The 24017-nt window shown below is 42.2% G+C and overlaps 1 protein-coding gene and 1 long non-coding RNA gene across 2 annotated transcripts in view; one reads left to right on the forward strand and one right to left on the reverse strand.

Annotated features, from left to right (window-relative positions):
• Positions 1-24017, forward strand: part of LOC123619843 (uncharacterized) — a 225220-nt gene that overhangs the window by 58767 nt on the left and 142436 nt on the right. The gene's annotated exons all lie outside the window — the stretch shown is intronic.
• GPR6 (G protein-coupled receptor 6) lies at positions 12250-17285 on the reverse strand. Its single transcript, XM_010965411.3, has one exon. It carries the CDS (start codon positions 17122-17124, stop codon positions 16033-16035), a length of 1092 nt encoding a protein of 363 aa, XP_010963713.2. The 5' UTR covers positions 17125-17285; the 3' UTR covers positions 12250-16032.

Consider the following 24017-nt stretch of genomic DNA (forward strand, 5'->3'; position numbering starts at 1 on the left):
GGGGAAGAGAAATCTGCTATCCTAGGGCCTTATGCAGTTGGAAATTAACTTGACTAATGAGTCAAAGGATCAAAGTGAAAAGGATTTAATGCCCCCTTTGTTTAAAAGTTGGAAACAGTCTCCTTACTTTTCGCCTTTTAAATAGTCATTTGATTAGCTGAGCCATCTTCCTATGCTGCTATGTGATGTGCTAACAACATCTAATAACATCACCATCCCAGCCACCAGAATGGTTTAGAGCCCCATCTGCAGCCCACCCAGCACCACCAGACATCTCTTCATCATTTAGCTTTCAGCTAATTAAGCCACTTAACTGGATCACTTTCAAGGCTTCTGGACCAATTGCCCTAGCGGTGCCAAAAAGAGAAGGTATTTCTCATCATGAAGAGGAAGCAAATTCATTCCTTAACCCTCCTTTAACATGTATGCTTTGAATACCTTTTAAACACAAGGCTTGTCCCAGACTTTGGGATATGATGGTGACAAAGTGGACAGGGTCCCTTGGAACTAACGGTCTAGCAAGGAGAGGCAATTTAGAGAAATTATTGCCAGAAAGGGTGATGAATACCAGGCTGGAGAAAGCTCAGGGCACTTGGAGAACATCCTGTGGAGACCTAATCTGGTCTGAGGTGGGGGAACACGTAAGCTAGGACCTGAGGAATTAGTCACCAGCTGGGAAGAGAGGGGATGGGAGGGGAGGGCAAGAAGGTTGAGGTTGGTGGTAACAGAACATACCAGGCCTTAGAGATGGATGAGAGCAGCATATGCAAGCACTAACAGGAATCTGGCATGGCTGAGAAGAGATCTGTGGGGAGAAGCTGCCAGGGAGTAAATGATGAAGGGTTTGGCTAGCCATGTGAAGGAGTCAAACTTCATTTTAGTGGTGATGGGGAGCTACAAGGGTTTTAGCAGAGGAGCTGACAAGAATAGCTCACTTCTCCCTTCTTCATACACCTTCCTATAATGTGGTTGGAGCTCCATGGTGAACTTCTAGGACATGAAATTCCAACAATTTTCAAAGCATTTCCACCTTAGTCAAAGCCAGAACGTGTAGAGAAGCCTCTGGATATAATGAACCCCCTCCAGAATTATTTAAGCAAGAGATCCCCTGAGATTCTGAGGAGTAAGCTAATTCTCAGCCAATACAGCATCTCTGTAAGCCACATCACAGATGGGATCTTGGCTGGCCAACTGCTCAGAACAGAGTGGCAGGGCTAAAGAGAACTCAGCGCTCATTTCAGTCTAAACCCCTCATTTTGCAGATGAACAAGCTGAGGCCCAGAGAGGTGAAGGGCCTCACCCATCACACAGCCATGCGAAGAAAGAGCCAGGATTGAGGCCCAAGTCTGAGTCCCAGGGTGCCATCCCCCAGTGAACAGAAATTATACCCTCCTGATGTACAATGAGCTCTGGCCCAGCCCATCCCTGTGTGGAAGTGGGAGGAATGGAGCAGTGGTGTGCGGAGGGGGCCCAGGGCAGTCTGGGTGAAGTTACGGAGGAGGGGTGGCCCATCTCTTTTCTAGTTCTAATGCCTAGTTTCCCATGTGTCTCACAGGACTGTTGGAAATCCCCTTTGTACATTTCCACTGCTCTTTTTCCAGCACTTTCCACAATGTGGAGGTGTCAGTAATCTGAACATAAGAGAAAACTAAACTGTGATTAAAATAATAAGAACCTCAGATAAGAAGACTGAAAGAGGCAGTGTGTCTAGATAGCGTCTCAGCAGAGCACAGGGTGACTGTTACTGGCCCTAAAAGTCAATGTTGAAAGACAAAAGTACAAAGTGAGAAGCTGCAGGGAAAGGAGAGGGAGGGAAAAAGGAGCAAAGGGGAGGGTCCAACAGACATCAGACAGGAACAGCTAACCGTGGTGCTGCCATCATACCCAAAGAGAGAAGTAACAATGCAGAGCAGAACAGTCCTGAGTTGAGGGAGAGAGAAAGCCAGTTGCTAGAGCATCACAGCTCTTTGGGGGCATTTAGTGTGGGGCAAATGGCCCTCTGCACACCTCAAGAAGTCCAGCAAGCAGCACTGGACCAAGGCAGATTGTAATAGGTGATCTTCATAATGATGCCACTGAGTTATCTAAAGATTAGGCCAGGGCCAGCAAACTTCTCCTGTGAAGGTACAGATAATAATTTAGACTCTGCGGGCCATACAGTAACAGCTCTGTAGTGCGAAAACAATCATAGACAACATATGGATGAATGAGTTGGCTGTGTTCTAATAAAATTTTATTTAGAAAAACAATGTACTCTGTCTACTAAGGTAAGAAAATAAGCTATATATTTTCTTAGGAGCTATTTGATTACTAGAAAGGTAGCCTATTTAAGTTAGGTAAAGTCAGTTTTTTTTTTTTCTTTTAAAGAATTCAGTAGGTAACTCACCTTGTAGACATCCAAAATGGGAAACAAAATTCAGCCAGACCATGAGGACCAGGTCCAGGGAGGCAAAGGATAAACTGCTTCTTCCATTTATAGTGGAGCCACGTAAGCTCCATTTACTGCTTCTCTCCCTTTCTCTACTGATTCTCCCTGCTTAAATTTCAGTGCAAAAAAGTTACTAAAGGTGGTTAAGCCAGTTTAGTTCTGACCTTATATAAACTTTCAATTCAAGCTTCCACCATCTTATAACTGGGTCTTTCTGTGTCTTTATCCCAAATTTTTGGTAGAAAGTATCTGATTGGCTCAGCATGGTCAATGTGTCCATCCTTATCGAATCAGCTGTGGCTTGTGGTGACCAGTTCATGGGGTAAAACTAAGGAGGCCAGAGCAGGAAGCAGTGTAGGGGATGAAGGGAGGGAGAACACAACGATTAGCATTACTGCTGTATGCATTTTGCTGTATGGAAAAGTCCAAATACTTGCACTTCTGTGATCTTGACATTTAACACAGAGGTAAAACCATTTTGGAGAGCAATATGATAATACTTGGTCAAATTTAGCAATTATTTGACTCAGAAATTCTGAGTCAAGTGACTCAGTAATTCTGCTCCTGGGTATATGTATAGTTTAAAGAAATTCTCAGACTAGTCAGTAAGGGGACATATTTGGGAGTGTTCATTTTGATACTATGTGTAGTTTTAGAAAGTGGGAGGCAATCTGGGTGCCATTACTGGGAGACTAGAATGTAGCAGAAGCACACTGAGATTTAGCAGTGAGAAGCATAATCTTTACAGAGTCTGCATGGCTACAGGGATAGCTCAAGGTCATGGCACTCAGAGAAAAAGGTAAGAAACACAGGGAGACCTCACAAAACCCAGCACCATTTGTGTAAATTTAAAATACATATATAGAAAACGGAGAAAGCATACATTCTGTAGAAATATCTCCAAACAAAGTGATACTTATTAAAGATATATTAGGAACTTCTGATTCTGATGGACTAGCTTGTACGAAACCAATCTTTCCACCGAGAACGACTGTAAATATGGAATAGAATACATGTTTGAAAGTGACTTTCTAGAAAAAGGGTCTTTGATGATGTAATTAAGGATCTCAATAGATGAGATTATCTGGGTGAGCCCTAAATCCAATGACAAAGGTCCTTACAAAGAGACAGAAGAGGAGAGGACACAGAGAGGAGGACAGGTGTGGATGGAGGCTGACTGGAGATTGGAGGTATGCAGCTAAGGCAAGAATGCCTGGAGCCACCAGAAGCTGGAAGAGGCAAGGGAGGATTCTCCCCTAGAGCCTTACAAGGGAATGGCCCTGCCAAAAACTTGACTTGAGACTTTTGGCCTCCAGAGCTGTAAGAGGATATATTTCTGTTTTTTTTTTTTAAGCCACCCAGTTTGTGGTAATCTATTGTGGCAGCCACAGGAAACTAACACAGCACCATTACCATTTCCCAAACAATGCAAAGACTATCAGTCTTCTCCATCATATAGGGTTTTTTTCTAATTCATAAATTTCTACTCTTAGGCAGTGAAATGTTGTCTTACATTATAATTCTACATATATTTTAAAGCCAACAAGGCATTGTGATTATTATTTTGTCAATATTTGATACTTTCATTTAAAAAAGCACTTGACTTGCTAGAGGAAAAATGGCATCTTGCTATTTTTATTCACAGTTCTTGGTAATACAATTGAGCAGTTTATCTTCCTTTTTGAAATGTCTTTCATATTTTTGTTAACTTTCCTATTGGGTTCATTGGCTTTGCTTGATTGTTAAAATTCTTAAAATGTAAAAGAATAACCCTCTTGTCATATATATATGTAATTTTCTCTACTCTGTTCTTTTTCTTTTAGTTTTATCACAGATTTGTTTTAGCACACATTCTTTAATTTCTGATATACTTTTGTGGTTTTGTTCATTGCTTTCAGCTCAGAAAGTCCTCCCCACTCCAGAGATGTTAGCGATAGGTACTCACTTGTATTTTCTTAATTGGGGGAGGTAGATAACTCTTTTGACTCTTTAGGCAAAAAACCTTTACCTAAAGTCTTTAAGGTGGTCAGCTGCAGGATTTAGTAGTTGAAGATGTTATTTCAAGCGTAAACAAAACTCAAAACAGGTCCTGGACTGAATTATAGGGCACGAGAGAGTTTGGCTCTGGTGTTTAGGGCTGATGACTCTGCTTGTCTACAACTCACTGCCAAACATTGTCCTCCATGGTGATGTGGTGGGAAGCTGCCACCAGACTCTGCTTTCTGGATGATATCACTCTGCTTGTGGGCTCTGATAGAAAGAAGAAAAGCAGCCAAACCTGGGGCTTTGGGAGAATTAAAACTGTAACCTAGGGTCAAAACTCCCTTTTTGCATCACACTGAAGGGCCAGGACTCTGGAGTGGTGGGACCATCCACTCTGAGCCTGGGGTTTGCAGTCCAGAAAAGAGAGCATTGGGCTTTGCAGATAGCTCCATCAGCATCCTCCTTGCCAAAAGTCAAGCCTGAGTCACCACCCCTAACAACATTCAGAGCTCAGTCCAGGCATTAGGGTTGGCATGGGGTCCTGGCCCAGCTGCTTTTCTAGGATGTAAGAAAGGGCATCTCTGAGAACAGAGGAAGGGGCAGAGAGAGGCTATAAAGATAGTTGAGAGACCACATGAATCTGAATGAGCTGACAGAATGTTGACCACTTCAGGTGACAGGACAGAAAAGTAGGAAACCTGGGTAAACTGAGTTCAGATCCGTCTTCCCCATCGACAAGCTGTGCAGTCTTGGGTAAGTGACCCATTTTCTCTAATCTGAATCCCAAGACAATATCACTGTCTGAAACCCAAGGGAGTTGGACAAGATGGTCTCTAAGGCCCCTTCTAGCCCTTTGATGCTACAACAAAAACCCCTAGCAGACTTGGTTGGCTCCCTTAACAAAGAAGGTGGCCTCTGTGTGCAGAGAGGAAGTCACAGGCTCCAGGAGATAAGCGTGGTCTGCAAAGCCTGGCCTGACCGGTTTTCACGTGCACTCTGCGTGGTGTGGGAAGTCCTGCTGTTCTTGTACCACCCTGTCCAGTGACACCTGCCACACACTGATTGTCTCGCAATAAAAGAGAATGTTATCAGCTGTCTGCTGCTTCGGTAATAAAGTGGATGTGCATTCACAGTGGTGGACATATGACTTATCAGTATGTTATGAAACATGATTATATAGCTGTCTTTACCTTCTGCGACAGTTTTTATAGGCTCCTTTGTGTGAAATATTGGCAAAACAAATTTAATGCACTTTCAGTGAAGGAAAGAATGCCATCTCATGTTTATTTACTGTATGTTCCCATTAATAATAAAAAACATTGAGGGGCAATTCTTCTTTTAATACAAGGTTCACTTGAATATTACAGTAACACCCCACTGCCAGGCACTGTAGTCATTCTTGGACTTGGTTACACGAAGACTTAACCCAGCACATACAGGAAGGCTTCTAGGACAGGGCTCTCAAGTGCATAATCAAATGGCCATAAACCCCTTTCCCCCAATACAACATGCCCAGACTCATAAATAATTATACTAAAAGGATTCTCTTAGTGAGTAGGTCCTTCTCCCAACTTCCTTCCACCTACATGTATGTATTCAAATATGTTCATCCAGCCACCTATCTGTCTGGGAATGTTGGCTCTGCTGGTTATGTACACCTCTGGAGTTGATCCTAATAAATTCCTTTCTTATAGGTGCACTTTTTCTAGGAAATAATCCAGTTCTTCAGGGCATCTTGGAACACAAACCACACTAGTTGTGTAGTATATCCTCTGTGCGTGAGCCCTGATGAGTCACAGAGACTCCCAGGTACGTGATGTGTGTGCGTGTGTGCAAGACAGAGACAGAAAGACAAAGACAGAAAGACAGAATTTGTGTGTAAGTTAATTTTTTATTTGGTTTTATGTACAAAAAAAATCTACTTTGGGGGAAGCAGTGATGATACAATCAGTATTAATGTTGTTCTCAGGTATTCCTAAATATTGATTCTATTTGAAAATTAAAGATTAGTATTTTAGCAAATATGTAGATGTCAGTTTCATTCATTGGAAAAAATGGGCATAATACTGATTTGGATTGCTGTTTTGGAGATAAATCTTAACTATGTATCAAAATATTATACAAATATCATATGTTACATTCAGATTATTTTCAGAGCAGTAGCTAAAGATTTTAATAGCACTTTCGAGATCTTCCGATTACTGGAAACTGATAATGTATGAAAAATATTTTATGAGTGCAGTAGAAGGAAACTTGAAAAACAAAATGCACTTAAGGCTATAAAATCTAGACTAGGTGAAATTCAGCATTCATGAAGTCTGCTTTCACCAACAGTAATAATAATAGCAGCTAAGGCATATAAGATGCTATCATGTGTCAGGCACAATTGAACTTTATATATTAACTCATCTAACCCTTACAACAACCCTAAGTTACTATTATGATTCCCTGTAGAATAAATAAGAATTTGCCCAAGGTCTGACAGCTAGTTAAAAAGCCAGACGTCTACATTAAGTAAGACGCTGTTTTCTTCTCTCTCCATCTTCTTTTCACACTACCCTTAACCGGCAGGAGCACTGATCCAGTTGGTCCACCCCGTAAGTGGCTGACTGCATACTCCCTTCCTTCTGTCTAGAGAAGGAGGGACAGCGCTGCTCCTTGTCTGGAGACCTGGCCAGTTCCTTCTGGCTATCTGCTGAGACAACCAGGTCCAGGCTAACTGGCCACTGGGTCTCTCTCTCACTTTCTCTCTCATTTTGAATCATTCTCCCTATGTCTGGAAGTTTGGTGTTGGTTTGTTTTCTAACCACTAATGGCAAGATCTGAGACCTCGGTTTGAGTATCAGGGGCTTAAATTGGGCAAAGCAAGTCAAGCTTTGGACTGAGGCAATGTCTACCTTCCTGGCTTAAGAGAAAAGGACAGTTTACATGAACCAGCCTAGCTTCTAAGGATGTTCTGCATTTAGATTATTTTCCAAAGCCACAGCTCACAATCACAGCAAACTTCTTTCCTCCTTCCTTTCCTTTATCAACTATTAATTTAGACTGGATATTGTGCCTCACTATTTCCCTAAGGGACACACTAAGGTTGTGGTAGAATTCAGATATTTCTGAATCCTCTGACCACCATCAGTTGGTACTCTTTCCCTCAGTTTCTCCCACAAAATCTCAACAACATATCCAAAAACGTGGGCTTGGGATTGTTAGTCTATTTGTGAAGACAGGTTTGTGCTAAACCTTCACAGTTGTCCTCTCCTGTGAGACCAGGGGCAAAGTCTGACTGAGGTTAGAAAATCAGGCTCCCGTCTGGAACTGCTTTTCCTTTATGCTCACTTCAAGTCTTGGCTTTCTTATGCTGTGTTCTGCCAAATGAACTAAACAGCACCGTAACATAAGTTTACTAAAGAATGGTAAACTTCTGTCTACTCTTTTTTTTTCTTAACGTAGAAAATTTTTAAATTTTATTGAAAGAATTTTTTTTCCTGCAGTGTGACTTTTTTTTTAAACATTTTTTACTGATTTATAGTCAATTTATAATGTTGTGTCAAATTATAGTGTAGAGGACAATTTTTCAGTTATACATGAACATATATATATTCATTGTCACATTTTTCTCTCTGTGAGCTACCATAAGATCTTGTGTATATTTCCCTGTGCTTTACAGTATAATCTTGTTTATCTATGCTACAATTTTAAAATCCCGTCTATCCCTTCCCACCCTCCACCCCCTTGGCAAGCACAAGTTTATATTCTATGTCTATGAGTCTATTTCTGTTTTGTATTCGTGCTTTGTTTTTTTTGTTTTTGTTTTTTAGATTCCACATATGAGCGATCTCATACGATATTTTTCTTTCTCTTTCTGGCTTACTTCACTTAGGATGGCATTCTCCAGGAGCATCCATGTTGCTGCAAATGGCGTTATGTTGTCGGTTTTTATGGCTGAGTAGTATTCCATTGTATAAACATACCACATCTTCTTTATCCAGTCATCAGTTGATGGACATTTAGGCTGTTTCCATGTCTTGGCTATTGTAAATAGTGCTGCTATGAACATTGGGGTGCAGGTATCATCCTGAAGTAGGGTTCCTTCTGGATATATGCCCAGGAGCAGAATTCCTGGGTCATATGGTACGTCTATTGCTAGTCTTTTGAGGAATCTCCATACTGTTTTCCACAGTGGCTGCACCAAACTGCATTCCCACCAGCAGTGTAGGAGGGTTCCGCTTTCTCCACAGCCTCTCCAGCATTTGTCATTTGTGGACTTTTGAATGATGGCCATTCTGACTGGTGTGAGGTGATACCTCATTGTAGTTTTGATTTGCATTTCTCTGATAATTAGTGATATTGAGCATTTTTTCATGTGCTTATTGATCATTTGTATGTCTTCCTTGGAGAATTGCTTGTTCAAGTCTTTTGCCCATCTTGTCTAGTCTTAAATAATTGAAAATTTGGGTTTGAATCTTGTGAATCTCTGTCTGCAACTTGATGTTCAGTTTTGACAAAAACGGCGTGTTTGTTCTGGAAGCCATGAGTGGTAAAAATCTTGAATTCATCCATTTCTGATTTACCTTTCTTCCTGAGAACTCAGGATCATTACACTTCCTCATATCCCTCATGTAGTTAGGTGGGTCTGTGTAACTAGCTCTGCCTAATGGATTGTGAGTGAAAGTGTCATTTATGAGCCAAAGCATTTCACTGCTATTGTGAGACCCTACAGTTCTCCCAAACCCCAGTGATTTTGGAGATGGTCTTATGTTGTGGGGATAGTGCCAGAAGATGGGTGACTACATTGTATAGAAAACAGTTGCCTTAGGAAGTTGCCCAGGCTGTGCAGTTAACATTATACAAGAGAGAAATCTTTGCTGTGTCAACCCACTGTGATTTTTGTGGGATTGTTTGTTACTGCAACATAATTTAGCTTTTTCTGACTAATGAGCCATGCCACATTGAAACTTTGCATTTTATTTCCATATGGTATTATTTTTATTATTATTAGCTGCTATTTTACTTTGATTCTTTCTCTGACCCTTAACTTATTTATTACAACCTTATTGATGTATAATAAGCTGTACATATTTAAAGTATGCAATTTGATGAAATTTGACATTTGTGTACATCCATGAAATGATCATCACAAGTAAGATAATGAACTTATCCATCATCCCAAAAAGGTTCCTTGTGCTTCTTTGCCATCCCTGCCTCTCTCTCTCCTTCCAATCCCTAATCCCCCAATCCCAGCTATTAATCTGCTTTCTGTCATTGTACATTTTCAAGGATTTTATGTAAGTGCAATCTTACAATATGTGTTCTTTTTCTGCCTGGCTTCTTTCACCCAGCATAATTGTTTGGAGACATATCCATGTGGTCACATGTATCAGTAGTTCATTCCTTTTCATTTCTGAGTAGCATTCTATTGTACAAATGTACCACAATTTGTTTATTCATTTACCTGTTGATGGACATTTGAGTTGTTTTCAGTTTTTGGCTGTTCCAAGTAAAGCTGCTGTGAAAATTCATGTGCAAATCTTTGTATAGACATATGCCTTAATTTCTCTTGGATTGATACTTAAGAGTGGAATGGCTGGGTCATATGGTAGGAGTATGCTTACCTTTTCAAGAAACCACCAAACTATTTTCCAAAGTGTCTATGCTGTTTTACATTCCCACCATCAATGTATAAGAATTCCAGCTGCTCTGCATCCTTGCAGTTCTTGGTATGGTCTGACCTCTAATTTTGATTAAATGATTACACTCTCTCAAGTTCACAACTTTGTTCCCAATGTCATCAACTTATGTTCTTGATACTTCTTGCAATAGTCTCTTAACTGGCACTCCTCCTTCAGATAAATTGAGGTTGTCAGATAGGAACTCTGTGAACTTCCTCCCACCACCTGTAAACTTAGCTCTGTTAATACCAGTCATTCCCACCTTGCCTCCTGTCAGAGCAGGGGAGCTGTGTCTCCACCTCCTCCTGTCTAAGTCCCTCTCTCCTCCTGACATCATATTCTGGACCCCATTCTCCTGTGAAGCCTCACTCTGTCAGGCATCTTTCTCTCTCCGCTGTCTTCTGCTTTTCCAGTTAATGATACTTGCTCCTCAGTCTAATAATATATTCAATTTTTGCCCATGTTTAAAAAACAAAACAAAACAAAGACCATCTTAATACCCTATATTTCCCCCAGACTACTGCCCTATCTCTTTCCTTCTGTTTAAAGTTAAATATATTGTAAAAATTAGAAAATTCCCACTGTCTCCTCAATCCACTGCAATCTAGCTTTTATCCTGCTCTCCACTGAAGCTGCTCTCACTCAGCTTCACACATTCCAAACCCTCTCTTACGTGACCTCTGGGCAGCCTTTATATACTTGATCACTTCCTTCTTAAACTTTTTTCCTCTTGGTTTTCCAAGGGTCTATCCTGGATGCTCCTCTTTGGTCTCCTTTTCTCTTTTGCGTTCCTTCACTGTACTCTCATATGTTGTTGTGTCCAGATTGTAACTTTGGCCTTTTCTCACTCCCTCCCATGGCTTCACTTCCACCTTGAGGTCAATGACTACCGAAAAAAGGTCTCCATTCCAGCAATCCTTGTGAGCTCTAAAGCCACAGGGCCAATTTCCCCCACTTGGTTATCCCACAGATCCTGACATTTCCTACATGGAAAACTTGATTCACTATCCTCTTTCTCAGATCTGCCTCCTCCTCTGTTCCCATCTCAGTGTATCCACCCAGTTAAACATCCTTGACTCCTAAATTGTTCCTCATAATCATAATCACTCACTCAGTCAGAGACACTCTATTTCTTTGAGATCTTTGGAGTCCATCTTCTCCCTACCCCTTCTGCCCTTCTTAGCTGAGGCTGACAGCACCTCTTACCTTGGTTGCTGCAACTGGTCTTCAAAATAGTCTCTTGGCTTCCAGATTTCCCACCTGCAGTCCATTCCTAATGCTGCTTTTTATAATCTTGCTCCTGCCTACCTCTCCAGACTTATCTCCTGTTACCTCCTCTCTAGGCTCTAGATCTTATACACTCCAGCCATACTGAATGGCCTGCATTACTCTGAATGGGCCATGCTTTTGTGATTCATGTTGTCCTCCTGATCTAGAACACTCTCCTTCAATGTCCTTTGCCTTGTAGATTTCTTTTGTTCTTCTTGACTCAGCACAGTATTGCCTTGCTAGTGGAGCCTTCCATAGAATTTCCCTGACCTTCCTATGGGATCCCTACCACTCTGTGTATACCTTTACTATTGCACTTTTCATCAGTACTGTTCTCAGAGCTGTGACTGTTACCTTATATGATAAAAGAGTCTTTGCAGATGTGATTAAGTCAAGGATCTTGAGATGGGGAGGTTATCATGGATTATCTGGGCAAGCACTAAATGTAATTACAAGTGTCCTTATAGGAGGGAGGCAGAAGGAGATTTGGCTTCAGAAGAAGGCAATGTAACCACTGAAGCAAAATAATACACTGCTGGTTTTGAAGATGGCAGAAGCAGCCACAGGCCAAAGAATACAACTCTAAAACCTGAAAAAGTCAAGGAAGCAAATTCTCCCCCTAGAACCTCCAAAGGAAGTGCAGCCCTGCTTACATCCTGACTACAGCCCAATGAAATATAGTGCAGACTTCTGATCTTTGTAAGGGACTGACTATGTATTGTTTTAAGCTACCAAGTTTGTGGTCATTGGTTACAGCAGCAATAGGAAAATAATACCTTGGGCTAAGTGGGACTCTGCCCTGGGCCTCATGCTGCAGAGGCCCCTACTCTAGGTCTATTCCAGTTGTATTCCTTATCTTGGGATGAAGAGTCTATGTCCTCACTTCTAGACCAGACACAAGGCCCCCACAACCCCCAAATTCCTCACTTAAGAAACTCTTATTCAAGGCCTATTTCTGGAGTCTAAATACCTCTTCTCCAAGTTTGTCCTTTTTAAAAAAAAAAATAAGCTTTTATTTCCAGCAAGTGGATTTTGATGAGATTTGACAAACTTCTTTAAATTTCTAGCATTCAATTAAAATATTTTTCTTGCTTATAAGTGATCTCCTTGGGGAAGAGCTATTAAGTTATGAATAGCCCTGGATTTAAGTTCCATGTTAAAATAGTTCTGAACCAGGATTTTATGTCATTCACATTTTCCCCCTAAATTTGTCCTTTCAAGACATGCTATAATGCTAGGGGGCTCATTCTGTGACTTGATCTGAAGGGTAGTCAAGGGAGCAACTGTTTGTGGGATGAACCACTTTGTAGACAACAGACTGAAGGGTGCAAAAACTGAAGCCAGGAGACCAGAGAGAAGGCTACTACAGTAATTCAGGCAAGAGATTATGATAGTGGTGGAGATGGGAAGAAGTGGCTAGATTCTGGATGTCTTTTGAAAATAAAGGCAAAAAAGCATTCACATTGGGTGGGAGGTCTGAGAGAAGAGGAAGGGTAAGTGTCAGTCCAAGGTTTCTGGCTTGAACAACTAGGAAGATGACATTGCCATTAACTTAGATAGTAAAGAAGGGAGAAAGAGCACTTATTGGGGTAAAGATCAGTGGCTCTATTTTAAATGTGTTAAATTTAGGATGCCCATTAGACAGCAAAGTGTGTAGGCGGTTGGATGTTAGAGTGAATCTTGCTTTTCTCTGAGACTGTATGCTCCCAGCAACTAGCATAGGAGATTAAAATAGGAGATTCTTAATACTAGTTGGACCAAATGAATATGTGACATTTCTTCATACAAATGTTTGAGTTTTATATCCTTACATCATCAGGTAGGATAAAATCCAGCCCACTGACATTACACAGATTGGCCAATTGTGTACACCGGGAGTATTAACAACCTGATTGTTTAGTATCTTCCTGTTCTTGGCTCTCTCAAAGATTTTGATTAGGACTAGGGCAGATATTTAATATTAATACCAAGTAGATAGAAGTTAAACCCATGGCCTGTCCTATTAGCTTAGTGTTGAACTTTCTTTTCTTTTCTTTTTTTTAATTAAAAAAATGGGGGGGGTAGATTTATTTATTTCTGGAGGAGGTACTGGGGATTGAACCCGGACCTCATGCATGCTAAGCATGCATTCTACCACTTGAGCTGTACCCCACCCCTAGTGTTGAAATTTCTTAACTTACTAATGGCAAGAAAAATTTTTTTGTAATTATAGTATGTGTAATGACTTTTTTATTCCATCTCTGAAGTCATATTGTTTACCTCTCCACGTGTTTGAAAAAGCTTACAGCCAGAGCTTTTGCTATTTTAGTCCACTTGGATGCATCTTGGATACTAATAGAGCCTGAAACACTGATGATGCTGACTAGTCTATGACGGTTAGTTCGTTAAAAGAAATGTTAATATAACAAATGGGTAATAATGCTGATCTTCCTGGCTCTAAATTTACAGCCATTATAAAACTATATGTTTATAAAACTTGGTGTGCTTTATTGTTTTAAAAAGGTTGCAGCTCTGTTGCAAGATGATGGAGACTAGAATGCTCATTCATTTTTCTCTTGTACCTTTCCCCCTACCCGCCTCATTCCTGTGAAGTTTCTCTTGTCAAGTTCACTAATGACATTCACATTAAAAAATCTATAGTCATTGTTTTTAATCCTTATTTGAATTATTCTCTCAGCAATGTTTGACCCAATTGACTACTCCCTCCTGAAACATTTATTTCCTTTTCTTTTTTTTTTTTTTTTTTTGGATCATTGTGTTCTCTTGATGTGATGGTTAATTTTACATGTCAGTTTGACTGAACCATGGGTGCCCAGACATTTGGTTGAACCTTATTCTGAGTGTGTCTGCAAGGATGTTTCTAGATGGGATTAACATTTGACTCAGTAGACTGAGTAAAGCAGATTGCCCTCCCTGATGCAAGGGGGCCTCATCCAGTGGATTGAAGAGCAGAAAAGAATAAAAGAGCTGAGTAAACTCCTGCTGCCTGATTGACCTGAGCTGGAACACTGGTCTTTTCCTGCCTTTGGTCTCTATTTGAAACATCAGTTCTTCTTGGGTTTTGAGCCCATGGGCTCTCCTGGTTCTCAGGCCTTTGGACTCAGACTGGAACCATGCCATCAGCTCTCCTAAGTGTCCAGCTTGCTGACTATAGCTCTTGCGACTTCTTAGCCTCCATAGTTGCATGAGCCAGTTCTTTTGTTTTTGTTGTTTGAGCCAATTCTTTATAATAAATCTCTTCAATGTGTATTTGTTTGCTTGTAGGCCATCTCCCCCACTAGAGTATAACACTATGAGCAGACACCTTTTGTCTATCTAGTTCATTTCTGTAGTCCCAGCCCTGAGACTGTGTCTAGAAGATAATAAGCATTCAGTAAATACTTGTGGACTATATGAGAAAATTTGCTTGTGTGTATTTTCCTAAGGCCTAAGACCAGTAACTATTTGTACTTCTGTGCATATTTCTTCATAGGTGCTCAGAGCATGTCCACATATATTGTATTTATCCTCACATCAGTCTGGAAGAAGGGGATGAGGGGAACAATTTAACTATGATTCACACCCTGTAGTGGAATGGGAATGTTTAGTTCTTGAGGATCTTAATGCCCTGTGTTTTGAAGATAAGAGTGCCTTAAAGGGGACTGCTAGGCATACCTTCATTTATCTCATGAACACAGTATATCTTGGACTCCTGTCTTAGAAGAATTTGTTTATTTTATAGGACTGTGCATTTTGCTACAAGACCTGGCCAGTAACAATAAACTCAGTCAATATGAATTTTCAACATTTAAAATTCTTTCTAGATGGAAAAACTATGTCTAAAAATTGTGATTTCAGGATTCACAAGTGCACATGTGTAAGATAAAGGAATGGTTTCCGACATCCTCTGGAGATTGTCTTCCAAACCCAGTAGCCAAGGGGGTAGATTAGTTTGCACTGATAACACCAATAATGCTTTAGTGTCCTATGAATACTGTGATGTGAATATATTACTCCCTTCTTTCCCCTCCCCAATAATCTGGATAAGGTGTTTCAGTGACAATTTGTGAACAATGTGCAAATACATATGATTTTTTTTTACATCAAGATTTTCACAGGAGGGAGATGATACATAAAAAAACTGTTAGAGTAAATGCACTAATTAATTCAGCTCTTAAATAGTTATTCTATCATCAGTCACATGCCAAAAATTGCATTTTTATAATGTGTTTATTTGTGTACAAAATATGTTATAATTTACTGATGCATATGCAGCAAAATACTTTATCACATACAACAAAAATACACTTTTTAACCCCCTTCCCCTACCTTTTGAAAATGGCAACACTGTTCTGGCAGTTCAGCAGCTAAAAATAAAGTGCTATAATTAAGCAGTATTGGAATGTCTTCATTTGACAAATGTGATGTACAATTTGAGTATACAACCACATTTTTGTTAGTTTTTTCACAGAACAGGAGATTCCACATCCTGAACACTTCCAGAAGATACAAATATTTGTATATATATGTACACGTGTATACACTGTATATGTAAAGTACCAACAAGCCTCTTTGTCTTTGTAAGTTTGTTGTGTTTATGTTTATTCTTTCTTTCCAAAGTCAGAGTCACACTATTGGGATCTCACAGTTCGTCACCAAAGTCTGGCTTGTTGGGGTGTGGTGTTGGTGAGAGGGCAGAGGGAGCCTTCAGACCTCACTGGGGGACCTGGAGCGGAAGGGCACTTTGGACTGGAAACAGCCACAAAACAGGAGCCACAGGGCACGTTGGATCTCCTGGTTGCGGAAGGCATAGATAATAGGATTGATCATGGAGTTGTAGGTGGCAGGCAGCAATGTGGCATAGGTGTAGACAGCTGGGTCCTCATGGCTGCCCACCACACAGTAGATGGCAAAGGGCAGCCAGCTGGCACCGAAAGTGCCCAGCACCACGGCCAGTGTACCCACGCCCTTTCTGGTGGCTGCAAGGTGGGGTGGTGCAAGGCAGTGCTGCTGCAGCGCGATCTGGTGCGCATGACGCCAGACTACCTGGCAGATGCGCACGTACAGGTGCAACATGATGCCGAAGACAGCAAAAAAGGTGGCGGAAAGCAGCGCCACGTGGCTGCGCGTCAGCGGGCGCACCACGCTGCAGGCGGCGCGCTCTGCCAGGCAGTTCCAGCCGAGCACCGGCAGCAGCCCGAGGCCTAGGGACACCGTCCAGGTGGCGGCGAGCAGGAGATGCACACCCAACAGGGTCCGTCGCGAATAATAGGTGAGCGCGTTGTAGAGAGACAGGTAACGATCTACCGTGATGGCCAGCAGGCTGCTGACTGAGGCCGCGAAGGAGGCCACGAGGAAGCCCACAGTGAACAGGCTTACAGTCTCCGAGGGCACCAGGTACTGGAACACGAAGTGCAGAATGAGACCGCAGCCCGCCAGCAGGTCCGCGGTTGCCAGGCTGCCCACCAGCACGAACATGGGCGTGCGCAGAGCCGGTGTGGAGGCGATGAGCGCCACTACCAGCGCATTTTCACCTGCGATCACCGTCCCCGACACGCAGAGCAGTACGTCCCATGGGTTCACTGCCGACAGCAGCAGCCCTGGTGGCCCCGCTGGCAGCTGAGAAGACAGCTCCAGCGACGCATTAGCTGCGCCGCCGCCCCCCAGCGCCGCTGCCGCTGCAGGGGGCCCCCATTCAACTGTGTCCCGCGCTCCTGCCGCTGTGGCCGCTGCCGCCGCACCCTCGGCCGCCACTGCCACCACCTGGGACTCGTTGAGCGAAGATGCGCTCGCGTTCATTGTGGCTGGACGCTACACCCTGCGTGGAGAGGGAGAGGAAGCTTCAGGTGTGTGGTTCACGCCGCCAGGGTACTTCCCCGGGCGCCGGTGTCCTGCTCATATTGCCCATCCCACCCCGGGACTCCAGAACAGAACGAGGAAGCAGTGGTTTACAGCCAAAAATAAACGATACCTGTTGAATTAGTGAGCGTGTGAGTGAGTGAAATGCACAAGGCATACCCGCACTAATACCTGAGTTTTTGCACAGATATACACACGAATAACATACAGTCACGTGCACACAGATCACCTAAGTGTGCCTGTATTTGCACACGCATCGTGTGCACCAAGCTAGTGGTGTCAGCCTCTGAGAGTCCCACCCTGGCGCTGACCCGCGTGGTCAGGCGTTCGTAAACTAGGCGGCAGAGTCGCTGTCCAAGGTTCTGAAAGAGAAGTTTCTGAAATCGTGGAGCCACAGAGAACCCTGGGATAGGGGTTTTTCGGGAGAGAGGCTGAGATGTTTCTGTGTAGGAGGAGGGTGTGGAATCAAGCTTGACTCCATTTCTCCGGCTTCGGGAAGAACTCATCCCCTGGCCACTTCATCCCTTCCCCTCTCCACACTCTCAAAGTTCCCTTAGGAAGCCGGGCTGCTCACCTGAGGAGTCAGGGCTTCAGGAAATCGCCGATCATGAGCTCTGTGGCAGCGCGCCAGGCTGCGCTCCCCGCGCGAAGAGAGCCAACGCCTGAAGGTGGTGGCTGGGCTGGCAGGGAGAGGAATACGGGGCTCCTGTCGCTGTGCCGGCGCCTCCGAGAGTGAGACACACAGTAGAAGAAAAGGCGGCTACAAGTAGTGTACCCGCCGGAGATTGACAAGCAGGGCGCGGTGACGTCAGGCTCCTGGATCCAGGGTGCCAGCTCCGCACTCGCTCTTCTCGCCCGCCCATCAACTACCTTCCCCCACCATATACCCTCCCCGAACGATGTCTCTGAGGGTTCAAGGAGGGAGGAGAAGCCAGAGGACCGCCGCCAGTCCAGAACATCCAGGAATGAGATGGGGGAAAGCGGAAAGGGAAAAAGGAGTGAAGACTTTGAGGCCAGGCAAGGAGGGTGACCTGGGAGGGGAGGGGTGAGGGATGAGTTGCACTGGCCAGACAGCAAAGCCCAGGGTCAAAGGTCATTTGGAGGCTAGATTGAAGAAGAAGCCCTAGAGAAGGGAGAGCTTGGGGCAGGGAGGTCTGTCATCAGACTTCCCTGCCTCAACCTTAAAAAAAAAATAAATGTATAGGCACAGGAATGAACTGGGGGTTGGGGGGAATGAGTTGTTTAAGGATGTTTGTGGTACAGTGTGTCAGCTGAGTAAAGTCAGAGGAGAAAAGCCAAGTTGTGGGGAACAGAAAAAAGATGGGACATCTATAAAAAAAAAACAACAATCTCTTCTTTTGAAGGTTGCCTGTGCAATCGATTCCTCTCTCTCCCTCCATTTCTTCCTCTCTTCCACTGTCTTTCTTGAGCTCTACACAACAGGTTTCACCATTATCTTCCCAGCCGAATTCTTTGCAACTACAGTAGCTGATAGTGCCCTTGGAACTTGCTCTTTGATTAAAGACCAGGTCTGTGTCTTGTTAGAAAAGAAGAAAACAGCAAAATGTGATTTACTTTCCTGGCAACAGACTTTGCCCTGTTAATTAGTACCCTATAAAACAAATTACAGGACAAAAATAGTGATAACTCAGCTGCACCAGACTTCAGTAGGCAGGAGTTTTATTTCCAGCCCAGATAAATCATCCTTTTGGTTTAAAGGTGTTTTGTTTCATCAGTAAAATACAAGTATTGGACTTCTTCTTTGTTTTTAATTAGCCAGGATCTCCAATAGCTGTACTTGGGGAAAAGCTAAAATAGTTTACTCCATCTAAGGCTCTAAAATAAATGGTTGCATATCAGCATGATGGCATTATACCAGAGCCAGAGCCCTGATTTTCAGGGACAGCATGCTCTGAGCAAGGTGAAAATAGACATTTGTTACTGGCATCCTCTACTTTTCCCTGTGTACCTTCTTCTCTCTCCTGGCTTAACTTTGCCTCTAGACCCAGGGGCCCAAAAAGAAAAAAATATCTATGTATACTCCTGTCTACAGGCTGGAGTGGGAGGTGGATTTTTATCCTGGCCTTCTCCCTCTAAACATGGTCCCCAAGTCCAGACTAGTCCTGCTTTCCTGCCTCAGTGCAGCTGAATTTAACTAGAGAAAAGAAGAAAAACTGTAGGACCATTCAATTCTTTGCTGCAATAGCCAATGTTGGACCATAAAATGATTTTACACACAATTTCTCTATTTGGGGAGTTCATAAAATTCTCATACCACCATTTTCATGAACCTTCAAGTTGGCTGAAGGTCTAAGTTTCTGGAAAGCGCCATTTTGGGTTTCAGTAAAAGATTGTCAACTAAAACCCAAGAATGTTATTTCAGAGCTGTCGAACTGTCAAACCACTATAATCGCATGTTAATCACAAATTTTTCAAACAGATAAAGGCACAAGGGGAGGAGAATCCCTTGTGTGTTATATTTTTACATGTTAAAATGCAGCAGAAATTTTGAGGTTAAAATTAAACAAACAGAGATCCTGTGTTTTGTACATCCTCAGGATTTCACCATCACCAGTAATGGACTGACTTTTTAATGGTATCAGAAGGAAGACAACACATGTATAATCATGTACATAAATGCTGGTTGAGAGTTTGTAGACTGTCTTTGGGTCATGCCAGTCTGTGGTTACCTGTCTCAGATGCTGGACTGGATCCTGAAAGCAGAAAATGCACATTCTTTCAAGCTTTCCTCATCTCCTCCATCCCCACCTATCTCCTGGGAGGCAGAAGAAGAAGAAAGGTGTGTGATGCAATGGTTATGGATGGGTATTAGAAGTACTTCATTGCTTGTTCCACTCAAAGCTCTGCACAAGTACATCTTGGTCTCCAAGAATGTTCAGTCTGTGAACCATGTGACAGTTTCTACCCCTGGCCCAGCTTATGGGAGGAGATTGATGCCTAACCCAAGGCTAGTCAAGACCAGCCATTGTTTGCTATATAAGACCAGTGACTAGATTCCCTTCCTGAAAATTTGAACTAAGAAACATTGTGACAATGGTCAGTCAGGGTTGGTCTCTGGACCTGAAAGATCATAAGGTAGGGCTGGAGCACTCATGTTGAGCCCTGTGTCAAATAAGAATCAGAGGAAGCCAGTTGTAATGAAAGAATGAAGCAGATGTGCAGAGAGGAACAGAGATAAGGAAGATAAATGACTGAGAGATGGAGGGAATGACCTCAGTCCCTGAGTGTCTGGTTCCTGTCTCTGGGAGTCTAGATCCCTACATCCCTTAGAATTGCTATTTGTAGTCTCTACTACAAACCTCCCTTGTCTTGAGCTACCTTGAGTGGGTTTCTACTCTGTAAATCTTTGATACTTGACTGAAACACACAACTAAATATATTATTCATCCACCAGGTTGTTTGATCCTGGTTATGTTTTTGGGTTTGGTTATGTGTGAAGTTTGGTTTCTGGCTTGTAGTCACAAGTTAAATTTATTATATCCACCCCTGTGACACACTGAACATATCCTCTGGTGCCTTTATATTCCGGCATTATCCAAGCATGAACAACAAAGAAACTTTCCTTGTCTGAAGTTTTGCCCAAGAATCACAACCTCTCAACCACAACTCTTTCTCTGGTTCCCTTGGGTATGTCTTGCCCATCTCAGCCTAAGCCAGTGGTTCCAATCCTGGTTGGACATTAGAATTACCTAGAAAGCTTTTAAAAACTAGTTTCTTGGATCTCTCACCCAGAGATTCTGACTCATCTGGTCTGGAGTGAGGACCAGCATCAAATTTCCTAAAGATGCTAATGGAAAGCCAGGGTAGAGAACACTCATCTAAGCAGTCATACAGTCTTTTTCTCAGTTTGGCATGCAGTGAAACTCCTGAAATAGTGGATTGGAGTTTAGAATAGTTGCAATAAAGGAGTTTTAGCAATAAATCACGTAGTGTAATTTCAGATTTAGGACACTAAACAGTCCTCTGTAGAACTTTAATTTTCCACACTCAGAAGAACTTCCTTTATGGCCCAAGGTGAAGGCTGACACTTGATTCCCATTTGGCCTTGATGAAATTAATGGCCCCATCAAGGAATTCTAAATTCTGGTTTCCCTCAACCCTCTATTTTTCTGTAGCTCTCAAGTATTTGCCCTGTTACTTATTCTGAGTTCACAGTCACTTCCCAGGTGTGCCCTCTCCTGGCCCAGATTTTTGCAAATCAATTCTGTTTTACAAAATCAGAGCTGCAGTCAGCCAAGCTGTCTAGACCTTATAAAACTAGGTTGGAGAGACCCATACCAGCAATCCTGACCTCTTGCTCTGGGCATCTACACACACACACACACACACACACACACACACACACACACACACACTCCTTCTACTTGGTTCTTAGAGACAAAGAATACAGTTTTCTACTGGGAAGTACAAGTCTATTTGCTGGTATACAGATAGTTGTGCTGACAGCAGAGGAAGAGAGCAGGTGCTTAGTGAAATGTATGAAGCTGTTATTAAGAAAGATTGCTGCTGAAAGAGGCAGGAATCACAGAGGGCCATTGAATGCTCTACATTATTTGGCCAGAGCCAGGGTGTTGGATGAAGTGTAATCTTTTTGGGACAAATGCTGAGGCAGATGAATGATATTCAAAATATCTCATTTTCTCTGTTTCTATCTGTCCTCAGGGTTTCCTCTCCCTCTCAGGCATCAATGGTGGGTCATAATGTCCAAGGTACCTACTTCCTCAGCATGTCCAACCACATCCGGGCTGCTCTTGCTTCATGCCAAGTGAGTAGTCTTCACTCCAAAAGGCTATTATCCTTGGAGTTCAGCATCACTTAATATTCCCACCAAATTTAGAAAAAGAGCCACCATTATTATCCACCATTATTATCAGTACATGGCCACATGATGCAGAACATTGTGCAGGGCAGCTGAAATTTTTTACTTAATTCAGTTGGTGAGTGACTTTTTTTTTTTTTGGCATGAGAAACAAATCAGGAAAAATAGTAGCATTTAAAGACATTTGTTCATTTTCACAAAGAGTGAAAATAACTTTATTGAGTTTCATGGAGATATGCATAATTTTGCAGCTTAGATTACTGACTAAGTGAATATGAGAAGGATAAAGCTGGTTCTGTTGGTATATTTGAAAAGTAACAAGGAGGTAGTCTTCTAACCTGCTGTTCCCTATATTTTCAAAGTGCTTTGAAGCTCATACAGTGGGTTCATACTCATTTTCTCATTTTATTCTTTGAAACAATTACATGATGTTTGAGGTTATTTTCTTTGCAGATGGGGCAAATGAAGTTCAGAGAGGTGGAGTGAGTTGCCCAAGGGCACACAGGACATCAGCAGGTACTTTGTGTATGAGATATCAACAATTTCATGGGAAATAAAAACAAATATGGATTCAGTGTATGTAAAGGAATGGCCCTAACCTCTAAGCCCCCTGGGGAGCTCTGTGCTAGACTTTAAGAGCCATAGTCTCCCAACTCTGCCCAAAGTCTCTGCTGTCCTCGTGTGCCAGTACTCTCCTTGGGAAAATTATACAGGCCTTGGCCAGAGTAGAGCTTCCGACACTCAGAGGAGACTGCAGCCTGCCTAGGGCCCAGCCCCCTCCTATAACCTTTTATGTCCCCAGAAGACCTCTGTCCCCTTTATTCTCTAATAAATGACAGAAAAACTCTACTGCAAAGATAGGTATTTACTTTTCTCAGGCTAGAAATCAAAGTACACATTATCTTTTTAAAAAAAACTTTTATAAAATGCAATACTCCTAAACAATCAAAACTAAAATTAAAAAATGAAAAATGGGGAAAATTCCCTCAATTGGACATGCAAAAGATTAATATCTACCATAGACTTTGTCAGCTATATAAAATCAGTATTAAGTCCTAACAGGTAAAGGTTAAGAATAGCTGATTCAAATTGTTTTTAAAAAGAGAGACAAATGGTCAACCTTAGTGTTACTCAAATAAGTATAATTTAAATCATTAATGAATTGAAACAACATTTTAAAATAATAAAACTCAGTGCTATAAAAGACAGAGAAACTGGTACACTCGTGGAGTGCTATTAGCATTGTAAATTATTACACTTATTTTGAAAAGCAATTTGGCAGTGAATTTCAAGAGACATAAAAATGTTTCTGCCCTTTGGCTGCTGATTTTCATGTCAAGATAATTATACAATATAAAAATAATTGTGTACATGAAAGTAATCTTTGTGGGGCTATCTAATAATAGCAAACATAAACAATCTGAGTGTCTAACAGTAGGAGAAGTGGTAAATTCAATGTTTCTCTATGTCCTTAATGTAATATTGTGCAGTCATCGAAATGATAACTGTAAAGTCCCTTCCATTTGTCATCGCACTGTTAACTGATCTCCTCCTCCCCAAATTTCACAAGGAATTAGAAGGCAATCCCTTGATTCCCTGGCTCCCTACTTAAAATTCACACGTGTGGCCCCATCTACATTCCTCATCTTTCCTGTCCCTGTCTTTTTTTCAGGTTAATCTCTCCACTTCCCTTCAGACCCTCTCTATCTTTCTTCTCCACCATCTCACTCCCTCAAATAGCTTTTCTTTCTCAGTCATCTGAGCCAGCAGGCTCTGAGCAATGGAATAACCCAGCCCAGAGGGAGCAAGGTATGGACCAGCCTCAAAAATGGCATCCAGCTGGAACACAATCTGCTGCAAACTCTGAGCAGAAAAGCCCTAAACAGAGGGGATGGGGAGAGGAAAGTCACAGTCACTTAGGCTTTTGTCAGGGGCAAGGCACTTTATATGCATAGTCTTCTTTTACCCCATGGGTCTCTTTTTATTAGTTACA

The sequence above is a fragment of the Camelus bactrianus genome, chromosome 8 (assembly GCF_048773025.1).
Source record: "Camelus bactrianus isolate YW-2024 breed Bactrian camel chromosome 8, ASM4877302v1, whole genome shotgun sequence".
NCBI lineage: Eukaryota > Metazoa > Chordata > Mammalia > Artiodactyla > Camelidae > Camelus > Camelus bactrianus.